This window comes from Schistosoma haematobium, chromosome 3 (assembly GCF_000699445.3).
Source record: "Schistosoma haematobium chromosome 3, whole genome shotgun sequence".
Taxonomy (NCBI): Eukaryota; Metazoa; Platyhelminthes; class Trematoda; order Strigeidida; family Schistosomatidae; genus Schistosoma; species Schistosoma haematobium.
Genome location: NC_067198.1, coordinates 46,644,781 through 46,658,951, shown reverse-complemented (window position 1 = coordinate 46,658,951; position 14,171 = coordinate 46,644,781). Strand labels below are relative to the sequence as shown.

At 37.7% G+C, this 14,171-nt stretch overlaps 1 protein-coding gene across 1 annotated transcript in view; it reads right to left on the bottom strand.

Moving 5' to 3' along the window:
* ARHGAP26_1 (Rho GTPase-activating protein 26) overlaps nucleotides 1-7,092 on the bottom strand; it is an 83,136-nt gene extending 76,044 nt beyond the window's left edge. The window contains exon 1 of the mRNA XM_051214007.1: nucleotides 6,858-7,092. Within this exon, the coding sequence (XP_051070031.1) occupies nucleotides 6,858-7,014 (157 nt within the window). The 5' untranslated portion in view covers nucleotides 7,015-7,092. The remainder of the gene's footprint in view (nucleotides 1-6,857) is intronic.
* Nucleotides 7,093-14,171: the final 7,079 nt, after the last annotated feature.

Here is a 14,171-nt window from a genome sequence, read left to right as displayed (position 1 = left end):
CTAGTCTCCTCCACGAGGAGTAACAGGCGTAAGTATGTAAGTATATTTCTTGCCATGAAGCTAGATCAGCTATCATGGGATATGTTCGGTAATATACGCAAAAGTAGACAGGTATTTATCAAATATTATCACTTTTAACTGCACAAAACAATATACGTCCATATCTAAGAGCGGATACATTAAAAGGACAAAAAATCAGATTATCTACACATTGAACTTAATATTAAAATAGTATAATAAGTCCAACTGAGGTCGATAAATTCAACAAGTAATACAAAGTAGATATACTTAGAAAAACCAATAAATACTAGAATATTATACTACTGAAATCTATGCAGACTATAACATTTCGAAGGCTAAAATCAAACTTTGAAATTTAAAAAGAGTTTTTGTTTCTTCCTTATAGAAGAGAGCAAGAACGACGATTTGTGCAGAACATCATGAATTCATTTTATTTAGTATGATTTATGACAATTATTTCGAAACCAAAAATTACAGAGTAGACTAAGGATATTTACACAAATGAATTTCAATAGTTGAAATCATGAGTCAATCGAAGCTAGACCACCATGGAAAACCTGGAAGCACTAGACGGCCGTTTCGTCCTACTGTGGAACTCCTCAGCAATGAGCATCCACGACCCCAACCCCACGAGATTCGATAGGTCCTGGGTTCGAATCTCTTGAGGCGGGATTGTGGATGCTCATTGCTGAGGAGTCCCACAGTAAGACGGAACGGCCGTCCAGTGCTTCCAGGTTTTCCATGATGATCTAGCTTCAATTGACGCATGATTTCGACTATTGAAATTACTAAAATCTCCACAAAACCCCTTCTGACAAACGAATTTGATTGGAAGTTGTTATGAAAACACATCATTATAGTATAACAAAGATATAGGCACTTTTTAAAGACTATATAAAAATGTCCAGGGTTTCCTGTTGACTACCTTCAACCACTATCTTATCTCAACATATTGCATGCAATGTCGAGTCACCTAGACTAGTGACCATATTGCAACTTGGTCGATAGGATTTGATCTGCACTAAGAAAGACCTGACATACATGACATTGATCATCACCCAGTAATCAATCAATTGTATATATATCATGTATCGAAGAACATTATACGGCATTACTGGTAACAAAAGATCAGATAGTTAGAAATAAATGGTTATAAATTTTTAACTATTTGATCTTTTTGACTTCCATTGTAATCATGATTTCGAATATCAAAGGTTGTGTAACCTGTAACCTCAACCTCATCAAAACTTTCCTATATTAAACATTATGATTTCTCCTAGTAAATAATTTACTATTCTCTAATGGGCAATTCCTAATGTTTAATCAACTTGTAAGAACCATTGAGGAGAAAGGAAAACAACACAATTAATCTGTCGTTGTCTACAAAAACCATCATTTTTTGTGTTAGTAGGTGTTTGTGATTTATCGTTATTAGAATTCAGGGCTTTAATTGATCAGTCTCTGTTTTCATATGTACATACTTAACAGACTGCCTTGATACAGAATTATGTTACCAGTTTTGGCATATTTAGTAACCGATTGGAAATCTAGGACGCATATTTCGTCCTGTTTGGAACTCATCAGTTGAATGCACCTGCATCTTAGTGTTGATATTCACACTGAGACATGAACCTAATATCCTTCGTTTCAAAACCACAGGGCGTTATCTGACGAGTCTGAAGATTAACACTGAGATAAAGGTACATTCGTATGGTGGGTCGTAAATCGGAAGAAACGCGAGTTTTGGATTTTACTGACAGCCACATACCAATTATACTCAGACTATAGTTTTTCCAATCGTTTGAACTTGTAAAGAGATAACGTATATTATCATTTATAATAGCAGCTTAACGTTAGATTATGTCAACAATAAATATTAGAGTGACATAAAGCCAAGAAGACTTCGTCATTAATGACCACTTGAATATTTTACAACACGTATGGCAGAATAACCAAGTAAGCAATGGTGAGCTTAGCTATGGGGTACTATGACAACTAGTTGAAGAAATGGTGGATTCTCACTGACTGAGATGGCTAGAACAAATACTACACATGTTTAATCATCCCCTATCTTGGTGCGTTGGCAAGGATAGGACTAGCTTGGAACACGTCTAAGAGGTAAAAATCAAGACATTCTATTGGTCTACGAAGTTATTGGTTGTTGAGATGGGCTGCATTGATAGGCATAGACCATCTAGTTGTATTTCTAGTGATAATTAGAGATGTTAACCGACCTGGACTAGAATAAGCCATACTGCAGTAGACGTGTTTGTTCACAATCTTGAGTAAATTCTTGAATTTCATTATTATTTCACATGTTTTATTCAAAGAATTTATCCCATGTTTCCAACCGTAATTTCTTATGCTTTTTATCATTGCTAACACCATTACTTCGACTCCTTTTCTAGTCATTTTGTTAGTTTCATCTCACCACACTGATGTGGTATTGAAACTTGAGTTGATATACATTTATGCCAATACAAGCTGATCAAGACTAATTGACCACTTTTATGAGTTATTTGTTCGTGTCAAAATTCCACTGATAGCTACACTATGAGGTACCTATACTGATATTATCTTACATTTGTAATTATGTATTAATCAAACAGATATTTACTGGGGATTGTCGCACACATGAAAAAGACTACATTGTGAGACATATATAAATAACTGATGCATTATAAAGTATAATACAACCACTTTGTCTGAAAATTTAACAAGGAAATAATGCCTAAAAAATTAAAGTCTAAATTTAAGTGTGACAAACACATGGCTTGTTGAAATGAACTAATGATTAAGTGAATTTGAGAGAGTCATTGTTACAGCTAAAAGTATTCTCGTTCTGTTGAATTAAGTATCACAACATGACTAGGTGCTTTAAAGAAATATATAGCTAGTCTTACGACAATTTTTCACACAAATGTTTGGGATTACTGAAACGACTTATCTGAAACATTGACGGAATTCACATCTTCACTGGGATCGTATTTCATATATTTCGCCGAATATATAGCTTTATTCATAATCAACCATTTGTACAACTGAACAACATATGATAAGTGACGTGGCACAAATGGTTGGCTAATTGAACTCAGTGACTAAGTGGATGATGTGATGGAGTTCGGAACAAACGATACTGGGTTCAAGTCCCGAGGTGAACATCAACTCAGGAATGTAAATATATCCAGCTGATGAGTTTAAAATAGGGAGAAATGAGCGCCCTGGATGCCACTACTGGCCATATTCTACCTATTCTATATCAAATGATGTCATGATTTTTGTTTTTAATAAATTCACAGTCAAAAAGTCCTTCCGAATTTTATTCAGAGATTACACTAAAATATTCTACATATTTATAAACTGTTACTTTTTTGAAAATTTCACAGCAGATAATCAAGAGGATAATATTACCATAAATGTATCTAACAGCTGTGTAGTACGAGATTTCATATATTTATTCAAGTAGTTTTTTATTTGATGAAATAGCAGATGCATTTTTTTATTGAAGACAAATATATCAATTTGTTAAAGTATTAGGGTCTGCATAAAATAATGTTTTTGTTATATATCTCTTAGATGTTTTTAAAGGTACAGTTCTAAATTCATTTCATGGTCTGGAAAGTTACTTAAAGTGAAGTTATAAAATGTTTTAGTTATGAACTTATCAATTTCAGTCGGTCAGGTATTATTAACAGAATAGCTTTATAGAACTCAATATAAAGTTAATTCACGAGGAGTAGACTGATTTTTGTTTAGGTCAAGGATGTATTTATCATATTTTCACCCTCTGTCAATTGTTTGAACACCGCCATACTTATTGCAGTCCAAAAATTGTAGTGTTTCTTGACATTAAGGCAGCCTCCATTTCGTTGGACAAGGCCGTTTTCTGGTATTTCCTGTTGAAGAAGAGTGAATCTGAGATATTTATTAACATCTTGAAGGTCTTACATACAAACAATTTAGACAAACCGAGGACATACAACCACATATTTCCATCGTTTAGTTGAAGCAGTGGGGTTAGGCAGAATTGCCCAATCTCAAACTTCCTCCTCAACATTTCTATCGATGACGCTCTGGAAACAGATCTGATGGATGTGCGTAGTGGTGGTGTGAATCTATTGCACAGAGAAATACTTCTCTACCTTGAGTATGCGGATAATGTTGTCTTACCGTGCGATGATGCTCAAGCCATCCAATCCGCACTTAATCAGTTGGCGATTAGTGTCCGTAGGTATGGTACGTGCTTTGCACCTTCGAAGTGCAAAGTGCTTTTACAAGACTGGCAGGACTTAAGACCTGCATTCACTCTTGATAGTGAGCAGTTAGAAGCAATCAAGAGGTTCGTGTATCTGAGTAGCTCTGCAGGTGCTGGTGGTGGAATGAGTGATGAGATCAATTCATGTGTAATAAAAACCAGATAGATTTATGCCAATCTGGGGCATCTTTGGCACCTTCGTGATGTAAGTCTAGCTGTAAAGGACCGGATCTATGATGCGTCGATGAGAATAGTTTTGCTTTACGCTTGTAAAACCTGGCCTTTCCGAGTTGATTATGGACATTCAGTGGCAACACCATGATGGTAATGCAGAGGGTCGGCAACGTGTGTTCAGGCACAGTGACGATTATTCAGTTGATGTTAATATCTTGAAACACTGACTTTGGTGGCTTCGAAAAGCTAATTCCATATCGTGCATTGTTTTCCAACGGTGGGAATAGGCTGGGAAAAGCAGAGGAGTGGCCAGTGTACGACATGGTTTCGTAGTATGAGAAAAAGCCGTACGGGACTGGCTTTTGTTAGTCCTTCGCAAATCCCTGGTCGGGGTTCTAGAGATGGTGTCATATTGCTTTGAAGGGTTACCAAATATGAATCAGTATAGAAACCAGTGGCGATTCTGTTGTAATTTTTTTATACTTTCTTCATAAAAGTGAGAGTAACTTCTTTAACCGAAAAAACTCTTTATGGTCGTATTATTTCTGATTGATCTTTTTATGCAATTATAATAATTATTACTAGTTTACTTTTATTTCACTCTCATTTACTGATTCGGATTCATCTTTGTCGTTTTTCCATTAAACTTACCTTACGTTCTCTATCACTTCACAATCCCATTTATGTTGTGTGGCGCATATATATATATATATATATATATATATATATATATATATATATATATATACATGCCAACTTGTCTCAATATTTGTGTTCAAACAAACAATCTCATCGGTCACGCCAGCATCAAAACCCACAAAACTACGCAGATATACAAACTTTTCAGCTACTACTAACGGCTATCAGAACGGCAAGCCGAAGAAAAGCTTGGTTTAACGTCTGCATCTGATCCTTTTATATTTATTTCAACACAAATATTGGTACAAGAGGGCACCAAATATATATGCGCCACACCATATTTGTGTGTGTGGGCTGTGATACTGCCCGGGTGCCCAGATCGAAGCAGGTGGTTATCTTAGAGGGCCACATCCCGAGCCTTTGACCTAAAGGTCCAATCCACAAGGCAGTGGAGCATCGTGAGGAGATGCAGTCCCATGGTAACCGGTGACCAACGATTGGTTCATACGCCATTTGTTCCTTCAGGATACTGGAGCCCATGTGCACCATTGGTTTGGGATCCGTGTGAGAGCATTTCGAAAAGGAGGGCGGGTCCACCCAACTCTCGGCTACACCAGGGCATCTGATCCTACTTTTTTATCGATGAGGCTGACCAGGTACGTGATTCTGCCTTCTTCAGAGTTTCACCATCAAGTATGGTTGATTTGGTGTTCTCCGTGTAGGAGTTGGGGATTTCGATTTTTCCCTTGTGTATCTCAAAGCTTATTGTGGAAGATGCTTCTGATACACTAATTGTCTTCATCTGCATTTTTAGTGTGTATGAGGTAGAAGGGCAAGGTCATCTGCAAAGTCCAAATCTTCTAGTCGATTCCGAGCTATCCATTATATTCCGTGCTTTCCCTCAGATGTCGAGGTCTTCACAATCCAGTCAACCACCAGAAGAAAGCGGAAGAGTGAGAGTAGGCAGTCTTGACTGACTCCGGTCATTAATTTGAATGTATCTGTCAGCTGTCCTCTATGCAAGACCTCGCAGCGTAGTCCGTCGTATGAATCCCCAATGATGATGATTTTCTCAGGTACACTATAATGTTGAAGAAGGTTCCATAAGGCTCTCCTATCCACGCTGCCAAACGCTTCCTCGTAGTCAAGTAAGTTGATGTATATTGACGAATTCTATCCAACCGATTGCTTAACAATGATCCGTGTCGCAATTTGATCTGTAAACGATTAAACTCTACGGAATCCAACCTGTCGTTCTAGAAGTTGGGCGTCCATAGAACCTTTCATTCGGTTCAACAACATAGTGTTGAAAAACCTTCCTGGCACCGATAATAGTGATGCCAGTCTAGTTCTCACACGAAAAATGGTAACAATTGCATAGCTTATACAATCCTAACGAGTTATACACAAATGGAATGTCTTAAAATCTAAAAGCTGTGCTAGATCATACTCTAAGTTCATCATTATTAGGAAAACTTGGTTTAACTGCCCTGATTATCAAGAGATGGACATTTGTGGCAAATGAACCTTACATGTGAAACAATTTTACTGCTTTCACGCTGCTTTTTTACTTTTTCTTGCACAATACTGTGGCTTAATTAATGATCTAAAGCACAATGATAAGTCTAAGCAACAAAACACCAATTATCAACCAATTGATTTAATGTAGTGACTAACACGCTGAATTAAGAACATAATAAAAACTTAGAAGACGACTAATCATATTACTTATGGAAATTTATTAGAAATATGTCCACGAAAAACTTACATTCCATAGCTTCGAAAACTCTCCTTGTGTTCACTAGAACACTTTTGACTTTCTTGTTTGCGATTTTTAAGTCTGCCTCATGGTCTGACAAAGCCTTTCGAAAATTCGGGCTGTCCACAACACAATCACGAAACTCGAGAGGGCTCAACACGGGCATTGCACATAAATGCACACGACCTTCGAACCGTAAGAGTGCAAGGTCATACAACCATAAAACTGGAAAGTTCAAACTTTTCTGGACACTGTCATTATCTAGTCAGTTCCTTGGGGTCTGTACCTGAGGGATTGTAATGGGTTACTGGTTAAGAAGAGATTTTCGAGAATCACGACTGGAAGTACTATGACTGATTTTTTTGATGTACTAATGTGGACTTTAAAACTGCCTGATCTGAAGGTGATCAATTCAGTCTTCAGTCTTCAGTAATAAGGATAGTAGGTTGATGAACCTGTATTAATCCTGAAGCACTGCTTTCCAGTGAAGGTCCATCTTCTCGTTGAAAGCATTCACTGATGGGGCTGATACCACTTGTTCGGGTAAGGCGTTCCAATCATTGACTACTCGATGAGAAAAACGGGACCCCACTTTAAGTTTATTAGATCTTGGTTTATGAACTTTCTTGCTATGACCTCGGAGATTATTAGTGCTGGAGGGAGCAAAAAGATAAGACATATTAACACCCAAATCATAATTAAAGATACGAAATGCCAGTATAAGGTCACCTCGTGTCCTACTATAAGACAAGGGGAAAATATCTAGGCGTTTTAAACGCTCATCATAAGGGAGTCTAGAAAGACCCTTCACTAATTTCGTTCCCACACAGTGGACACGCTCAAGGGAGTTAGTATCCTTTACCAGACACGGGCCAGCTGCTTGGATACAGTACTCTAAGTGTGGTCTTACATAGGTGGGATATAAAATTCGAAACGTTTCCTCGTCAAAAGATTTGAACGCTCGGCGAAGTGACCATAACTCACGAAAACCTTTGACAGCGGCTGCTTTGCAATGCGCAGTTGTTTTTAAATCATGACTTAATATTACTCCTAAGTCCTTATGCTCTTGAACGCATGGAAGAGGCTTACCCTCAATAGTGTAACGGTAACTATTACCGTGACCGACGTGCATTAGTACACTCTTCCTAGCATTGATTTCTAAGCCCCACTCTCGAGCCCATCTAACTAAATCGTCTAAGTCAGCTTGAAGATCCACATGATCAGCCGCACTTTTTATTGTTCTCCAGATTTTTACGTCATCCGCAAACAATAATGTCGACGACCTAAGTAACAGCGGTAACTCATTAACATAGAGAAGGAAGAGCAGAGGGCCTAAGATGGTGCCTTGTGGTACACCACTTTTGACCGGCTTCCAATTTTTATGTTGATTCATAAAATTAGTGGAATGTGATAGATATCCCCATTCTTATAGTTGAAACGCTCTTTAGTCATCAATTTGTGTGCAATATCTGGTGTTTTCAGTTCGCTAATTTACGGCGGCCTGCTCGGATATCTGGGCTATCTGTTCCGCCGATCTAGATATTTCTCCAAGTTATCTGTTTTGTTGTTTGTTTTAGCACATCAGTATGTCTATTCTGCTCATAATCTATTCGGGCGCGTTTATGAAAAGTTTACAACCTTTTGCTATACGGGATACAGAAAGGTACAATCAGCGATATCATGGTGGCTGACAATACGCAATGAAGCGAATGATCATTAATCAAATGTGGATTATCGAATTCCTAACACCTAACTGGTCATCATTCAAAATTTATCGTCACAATCGATCAAGATATAAGAAAAGGAAACTTGTTGAAGCACTTTATGCTGAGAATTCTATGTACCAAAAATATAATGTTGAATAAAGCTTCTAATAATAATAATAATAAATTTTAAAAAATTGCGCGAGTGCTGTTTATAAGTACATGGTTTCCTGTTAGGAAATCATTTAAAGCTCTGACTTCTGCATAGGTACTTGTTTCAGTCAGTGATAACTGCTAACTTCGGTTGCCGTCGTTCGAGTTTATTCACGTGGACACTTACAGAAAAGAGAGTTAATGTAATTTAAGCATTAGATCGGTTTACGGAAATAATCAAGGTCGTTTGTCATGGATCGTGTGCAGGTTGAAATCGCTCCAGTACGAACCACTCATAGACAAGCCAACATAATCCTTTGCAGCTTTCTCATTTGCCGTGCTTTTAACAATAGGGTGAATGAATGTGGATTAATAACATAGTACTTGGACCAGTTATTGTATTTGAAGGGCTTATCGTTGTCTCATACTCCTCCACGAGGAGTAACAGGCGTAAGTAAGTAAGTAAGTAAAGGCGCGATCTACTGGACAGTAATGCTTATAATGAAGTTACTAGTTTTCTTAACACTTCACACTATATATGTACATTCCGTCCTAATAAAAAGCTTACCTTATTCCAAACTTGAATTCCCTTCCTTGATTTGAACTTACTCCACCCTAGTAAATATCACAAATCATTGTTTTTTCTTATTGCATTATCTCATCTGGAGCGTCTAACAACATTTCACTCTTGCAACAATAGCTAGCATGAATTAAATCTACTAATTTATTATACCTTTTTCCGTTCCATTACAAAATATTAAGCATTTTTCATATCCGAGTGCCTGCTGCTCCTTTTGTTAAGTTTTTCTTCAGAACCTTGCTCTGAGGCCACAGCTATGGAACTTCTGACATCTGTAACAAACTTGACACGCGCGTTTTCTCAAGTTCATAATCCACACAAAGTGCTCTACAAATCTACTTTATAACAACTATAAACTTACAACGTTGCATTGCAAAAATACTTAGCACAACCAGAATTCCAACACAATAATCCGGAGAGTGGACCTCGTGTGTAACGTGGATGCGATGCCATTTTGAAAATATTTTGAAGAATGTACTCAGTGTAACACTAAAATACAAGCTTAATCATTCACGCTTCAAGACATTTGCACGAATGTACTATTATTCACTTTTATTGAATACATCTAATTAACGGCCTTACTTGGAAAGCATACTGTGGGCCAACAAATGTTGTAATTTGTAGATCGCCCCTGTAAAAATGGCGTGTGTCTGCCCTTAGGGTTTGTTGCGCTTAGTCATCCTCTTACATCCCTTACCAATTTGTCTACTTAAAACATTTTAGATTTTACTGCTGATTACAATTCATTAAATATGTGTAACTTAAATGCGGTTGAGCATATCGTGGCAAAAATAAGGAAAATGCGGTCTTTACCTTCTTCGTAATAAAAGTCTTTGCCAGTTTACCGACTTGATCAAATTGTTACAGAAGATATAATCTTAACTGTATTAAGTTAGTCAGTATGGTTGATATATTACAAGGCACATTGGCCAAAGAATCAGGGTGGTAACACTCTTCACATAGAAATATAAATAATATTAATGAGACTCGGATTGTCGATACAGGAGTTAGCTAGCTCTATGAGGGTTGCGTTGAGACGGGCAACTGATGTTCGAGAATTAATTTACATAGAGTTGAGAGCTTCTAGAAATAGCGGCCCTATATCTTTCTGAGATATCTGAAGTATTAGTGATGGTGTGGGACGACGTCACATGTTCCATATGTGTTTTCGGTGGCATATCACAAAGGTGCCGAAAAAGCTGGTAAAAGGGAAGGAATGAGATGCAGAGCAAATAATCTTTACGGCTACTGAAGTTGAATCTATAGTGATGGGTAAGTAAGGTATAACTACTTAAACTTATTCTCTTTCATTAATCCAATTTCCAAGCAAGAGCATTTTAGAAGGCTAAAGGCAATAAACCTAATTATTGCGATGAATGGACAAAGGAGAGTATAAATGGAGGTAAATGAAAAAAAGCCGAAAGTATAGTATTATGTGTATTTTTAAAATGTAATAAAGTGCTGAAAACACACTATACAGGTACACAAACGGCTCTCTGTTTTTCTCTTCAAAGCTGCTACAGATCATTTTTATTATTATACGATTTGTAGGGTCAGAAAGGGACTTCGTTTTAGCACAATTGTCCTGTTATGCCTTTATTAGGGTTTCTCAGTGGGAAGTAAAACCATTTCAGGGCTACAAACATTAGTCGGAGAGGTATTCGGCATAATAAATTAGCTTTGATGCAATTTGATACTAAATCATATTGTGCCGTCAATACACACCAGAAAAGCTATAAAATTCATCTTAAACATGAGCGTTCTCAAGGAGTACCGCTGCCAGACAAAGTGCCATAATTACTGAAAAGAATTACTCTATCTCACTCCTCGAATATTTTTTTCATAGGTTATACCACCTGGATTGTGAATGAACATAAAGTCTTATAATCAAGAGATACTTGATGTCGCTGATACTTAGAACTCAAACAACATATTGTTAGTTTTGCCACTTGATTAACGCAGAATACAGTATACATCTACGGCACCCTAACGTATAGAACCCCTCACAGTCGCAAATCAAAAGGCAGAAGAAGACTGGAGAAAGTGCTTGTTGGTTAAGAATCAAAATGTACAGAAGATCATGGGTATTTGTAGATATTAGCGTTTGTTATATCAACATAATAACTCAAGTAATTCGTGAAGAAGCATGTTATGCTACCGTCCAATAATAGGATGCCACAATGATATTCTAGAAATCCCCATCATTTTCTGATTGGATGGAAATACTTCGGCTCCTTTTGGGCCTCTGGGGGTTCTGTCATAATTCTCGGAAGCCGTCCCAACACATATAGTTAATCATCTTGTCCTAGTCAGGCACGATCGTTTCAAAAATGTTATGTGGTTTCGTAATTGTTGCGAATCAACTTTGCCTTTGCGTATTTATTGCATCGAGGAATACTCGACAGACTTTGGCTCGATTAGTTTCAGTTTACGTTTCGAATTTCTTCAAAATCCACTTTGTATTACTCTTTTTAGTTGTGATTGTCTGGTGTATTTGGTCAATTTCCCCCCTCGATATCCGTTTGAAATGGTCGGCTCTACTGAAATATGTTGACATTCAAATTGCTTATTCGCTGTAGAGAAGAGGATGCAATGCGATGAGTGTAGAAACTGGTTTCATAAGATGTTTACTCGTTTAAAACCCACAGCATCTATATGCACTCAAAGCCTAACCCTCTCTGGTTTTGCATATTTTGTTGTTTGAGTAAGCCATCACTTATCTTGGAGGCAATTAGCCTTCTGGCGTTGTCTGAACTGGTAACACGGGTCATAATAATAATTTATTCCCAAATAACAGTCTGTTACATGAGGCATGTCAGTTTACAGGTATGATATAATGACCGCGAAGGATCTGTTAGTGTTGTGAGCGCTGCTGCGGGACGAGTCAAACAGCCGGATGCTCAGCATGCAATAGGTAAATCTCTTCAGAAACCATTAACGAGTGAAACACCACTGGATGTTGATAATCACGATACTACATCAGTACCTAAAGACCTAAGTAAAACCGACTGGTGGGAGGTGAGTGGTAGTGCCGAAAGAAAGAAAATATACAGCCACAAATAACACCCGTCCAGTTGACAAGTCTTTGGTAGTCTCACAATATGCGTCACAAGCTACTCTGCGAAAGTCCCTAGGTCAGACGATTTTTTTAACCCAGTAGTAATTGCAAATGCTTGGACCCACACAATATTACTGTAAGCAGTTTACTCGAATCAAACTATTCTGGTCTAAAAATAACTATAGAAAATCCCCCAGTAGTTAACAGGGGGAAATTAGAACACCATTATAAATCATAAACATAACTTTCAAGGAGGTCAAATACGTTCCTAGTTCGATTAATCGGAATTTGACCGTGCTAAAAGTCACACACACTGTTTGGAGTTAGTGAAATGTACTACCAGAAATGTACTGACAGAAGTTCTAGAGATATATATTATATAAACAATAAGACTCGGTAAGTGGGTTGGAGTTGAGACCCAACCAAGTTATAAAGAAAGAGACGTCATGCTCAATAACACTTACGAAACTCGTGATTTGAATATTCGTACCCGACCGGGTTGGTCACTTTACGATCGAATATAGTGAAAGAATGCCTTAATTGAGTTCAAAAAGTGAAATCAAAATGTCAAAACATACATTAACATTCAGGGTTTTCGTGTATTCAGGTCTTGGAAGCCAACGCTTCCGAGAGCTGTACAGGTAGAATGAGTGATTCTCAAAACACCTCAAGGGTATGATACACGAGTGCTGATAGTCTTCGAAATGAAAAGTCTCAGTTAAATTTGATGGTTGATGAGTTATATCCCGATATATTTGTTAACACAGAAATGTGGCCCACCGTAGGTATCGAGTGTTCTTTAGTCGCTGCATGATATATCTGTTCAAGAATTGACTGAATTATAAATGGCAACGGAGGAGGCATATTACTATACTTCATAGATCACTCGAATGCACAATCGATCACATCAGAAGCGCATGACAGTGGTACATATGAAGTAATTCGTTGTACGATTAAGCCTAGACATAGATTAGTGACAATAAGAGGAGTATACGGAAGTACATGTTGTCTTGTTGATGACTTGATCTTAGGTGATATCTGTTGCTGGAGGAAGGCCGACTGCTGTTTGCTAGTAAGCGATTTCAACGCACCATATATCAACTGGATAGAGTTCAGAGCTTCAGGCGAATGATTAACATCAACCTGTTATCAACCATTATTCGGCGTGCACCTGTACAATGTATCACAAAAGCGACATATGTTGATTTGAAACATGAACCGTCATTGCCGTACCTAGTCTTTACTTGCCACTAATACAACGTCATCGACATTCAGCACCTTCCCACACTAGCAAATAATGATCATCTTGTACTTTGGTTTTTGGACACATGGTATACAGTATGTATCTGCTCCATCATGTCCTGATACCTGGCAAGCTAATATCCCGGTAACTAGAGACTTGCAGCCTCTACAGGCTTGTCGGTCAGTGCAGTTGGACCGATTAAAGACGAATGGAATAAGATTAACCCTACATTTGATTCGATAAGATAACCCTATATCCCATGGCCAACACGAAGGCATTAGCATTGCCCTTCATGGAATAACAAGGAAAACCGGAAGCTGTTGAGGCGTGAAAACGCTCCTGTGACTTATCATTGTCAACTAGATACGAGCCATTCAAGTATGATTTCCAGAAAATACGAACTACATCAAAAAAGACCATTGCTAGATGCTTCTCTACTTTCGAAAGGCAGTTGGCACATGATAGCCATATCTACCCAAATCGATTATTTTCGTACAACAAACGAAGAGCAAAACGTAGCAATGGCAACTCTTGATTACTGTTGCATGAAAATTAAGATATACTAGCTGAAGCCTACTATTAAGAT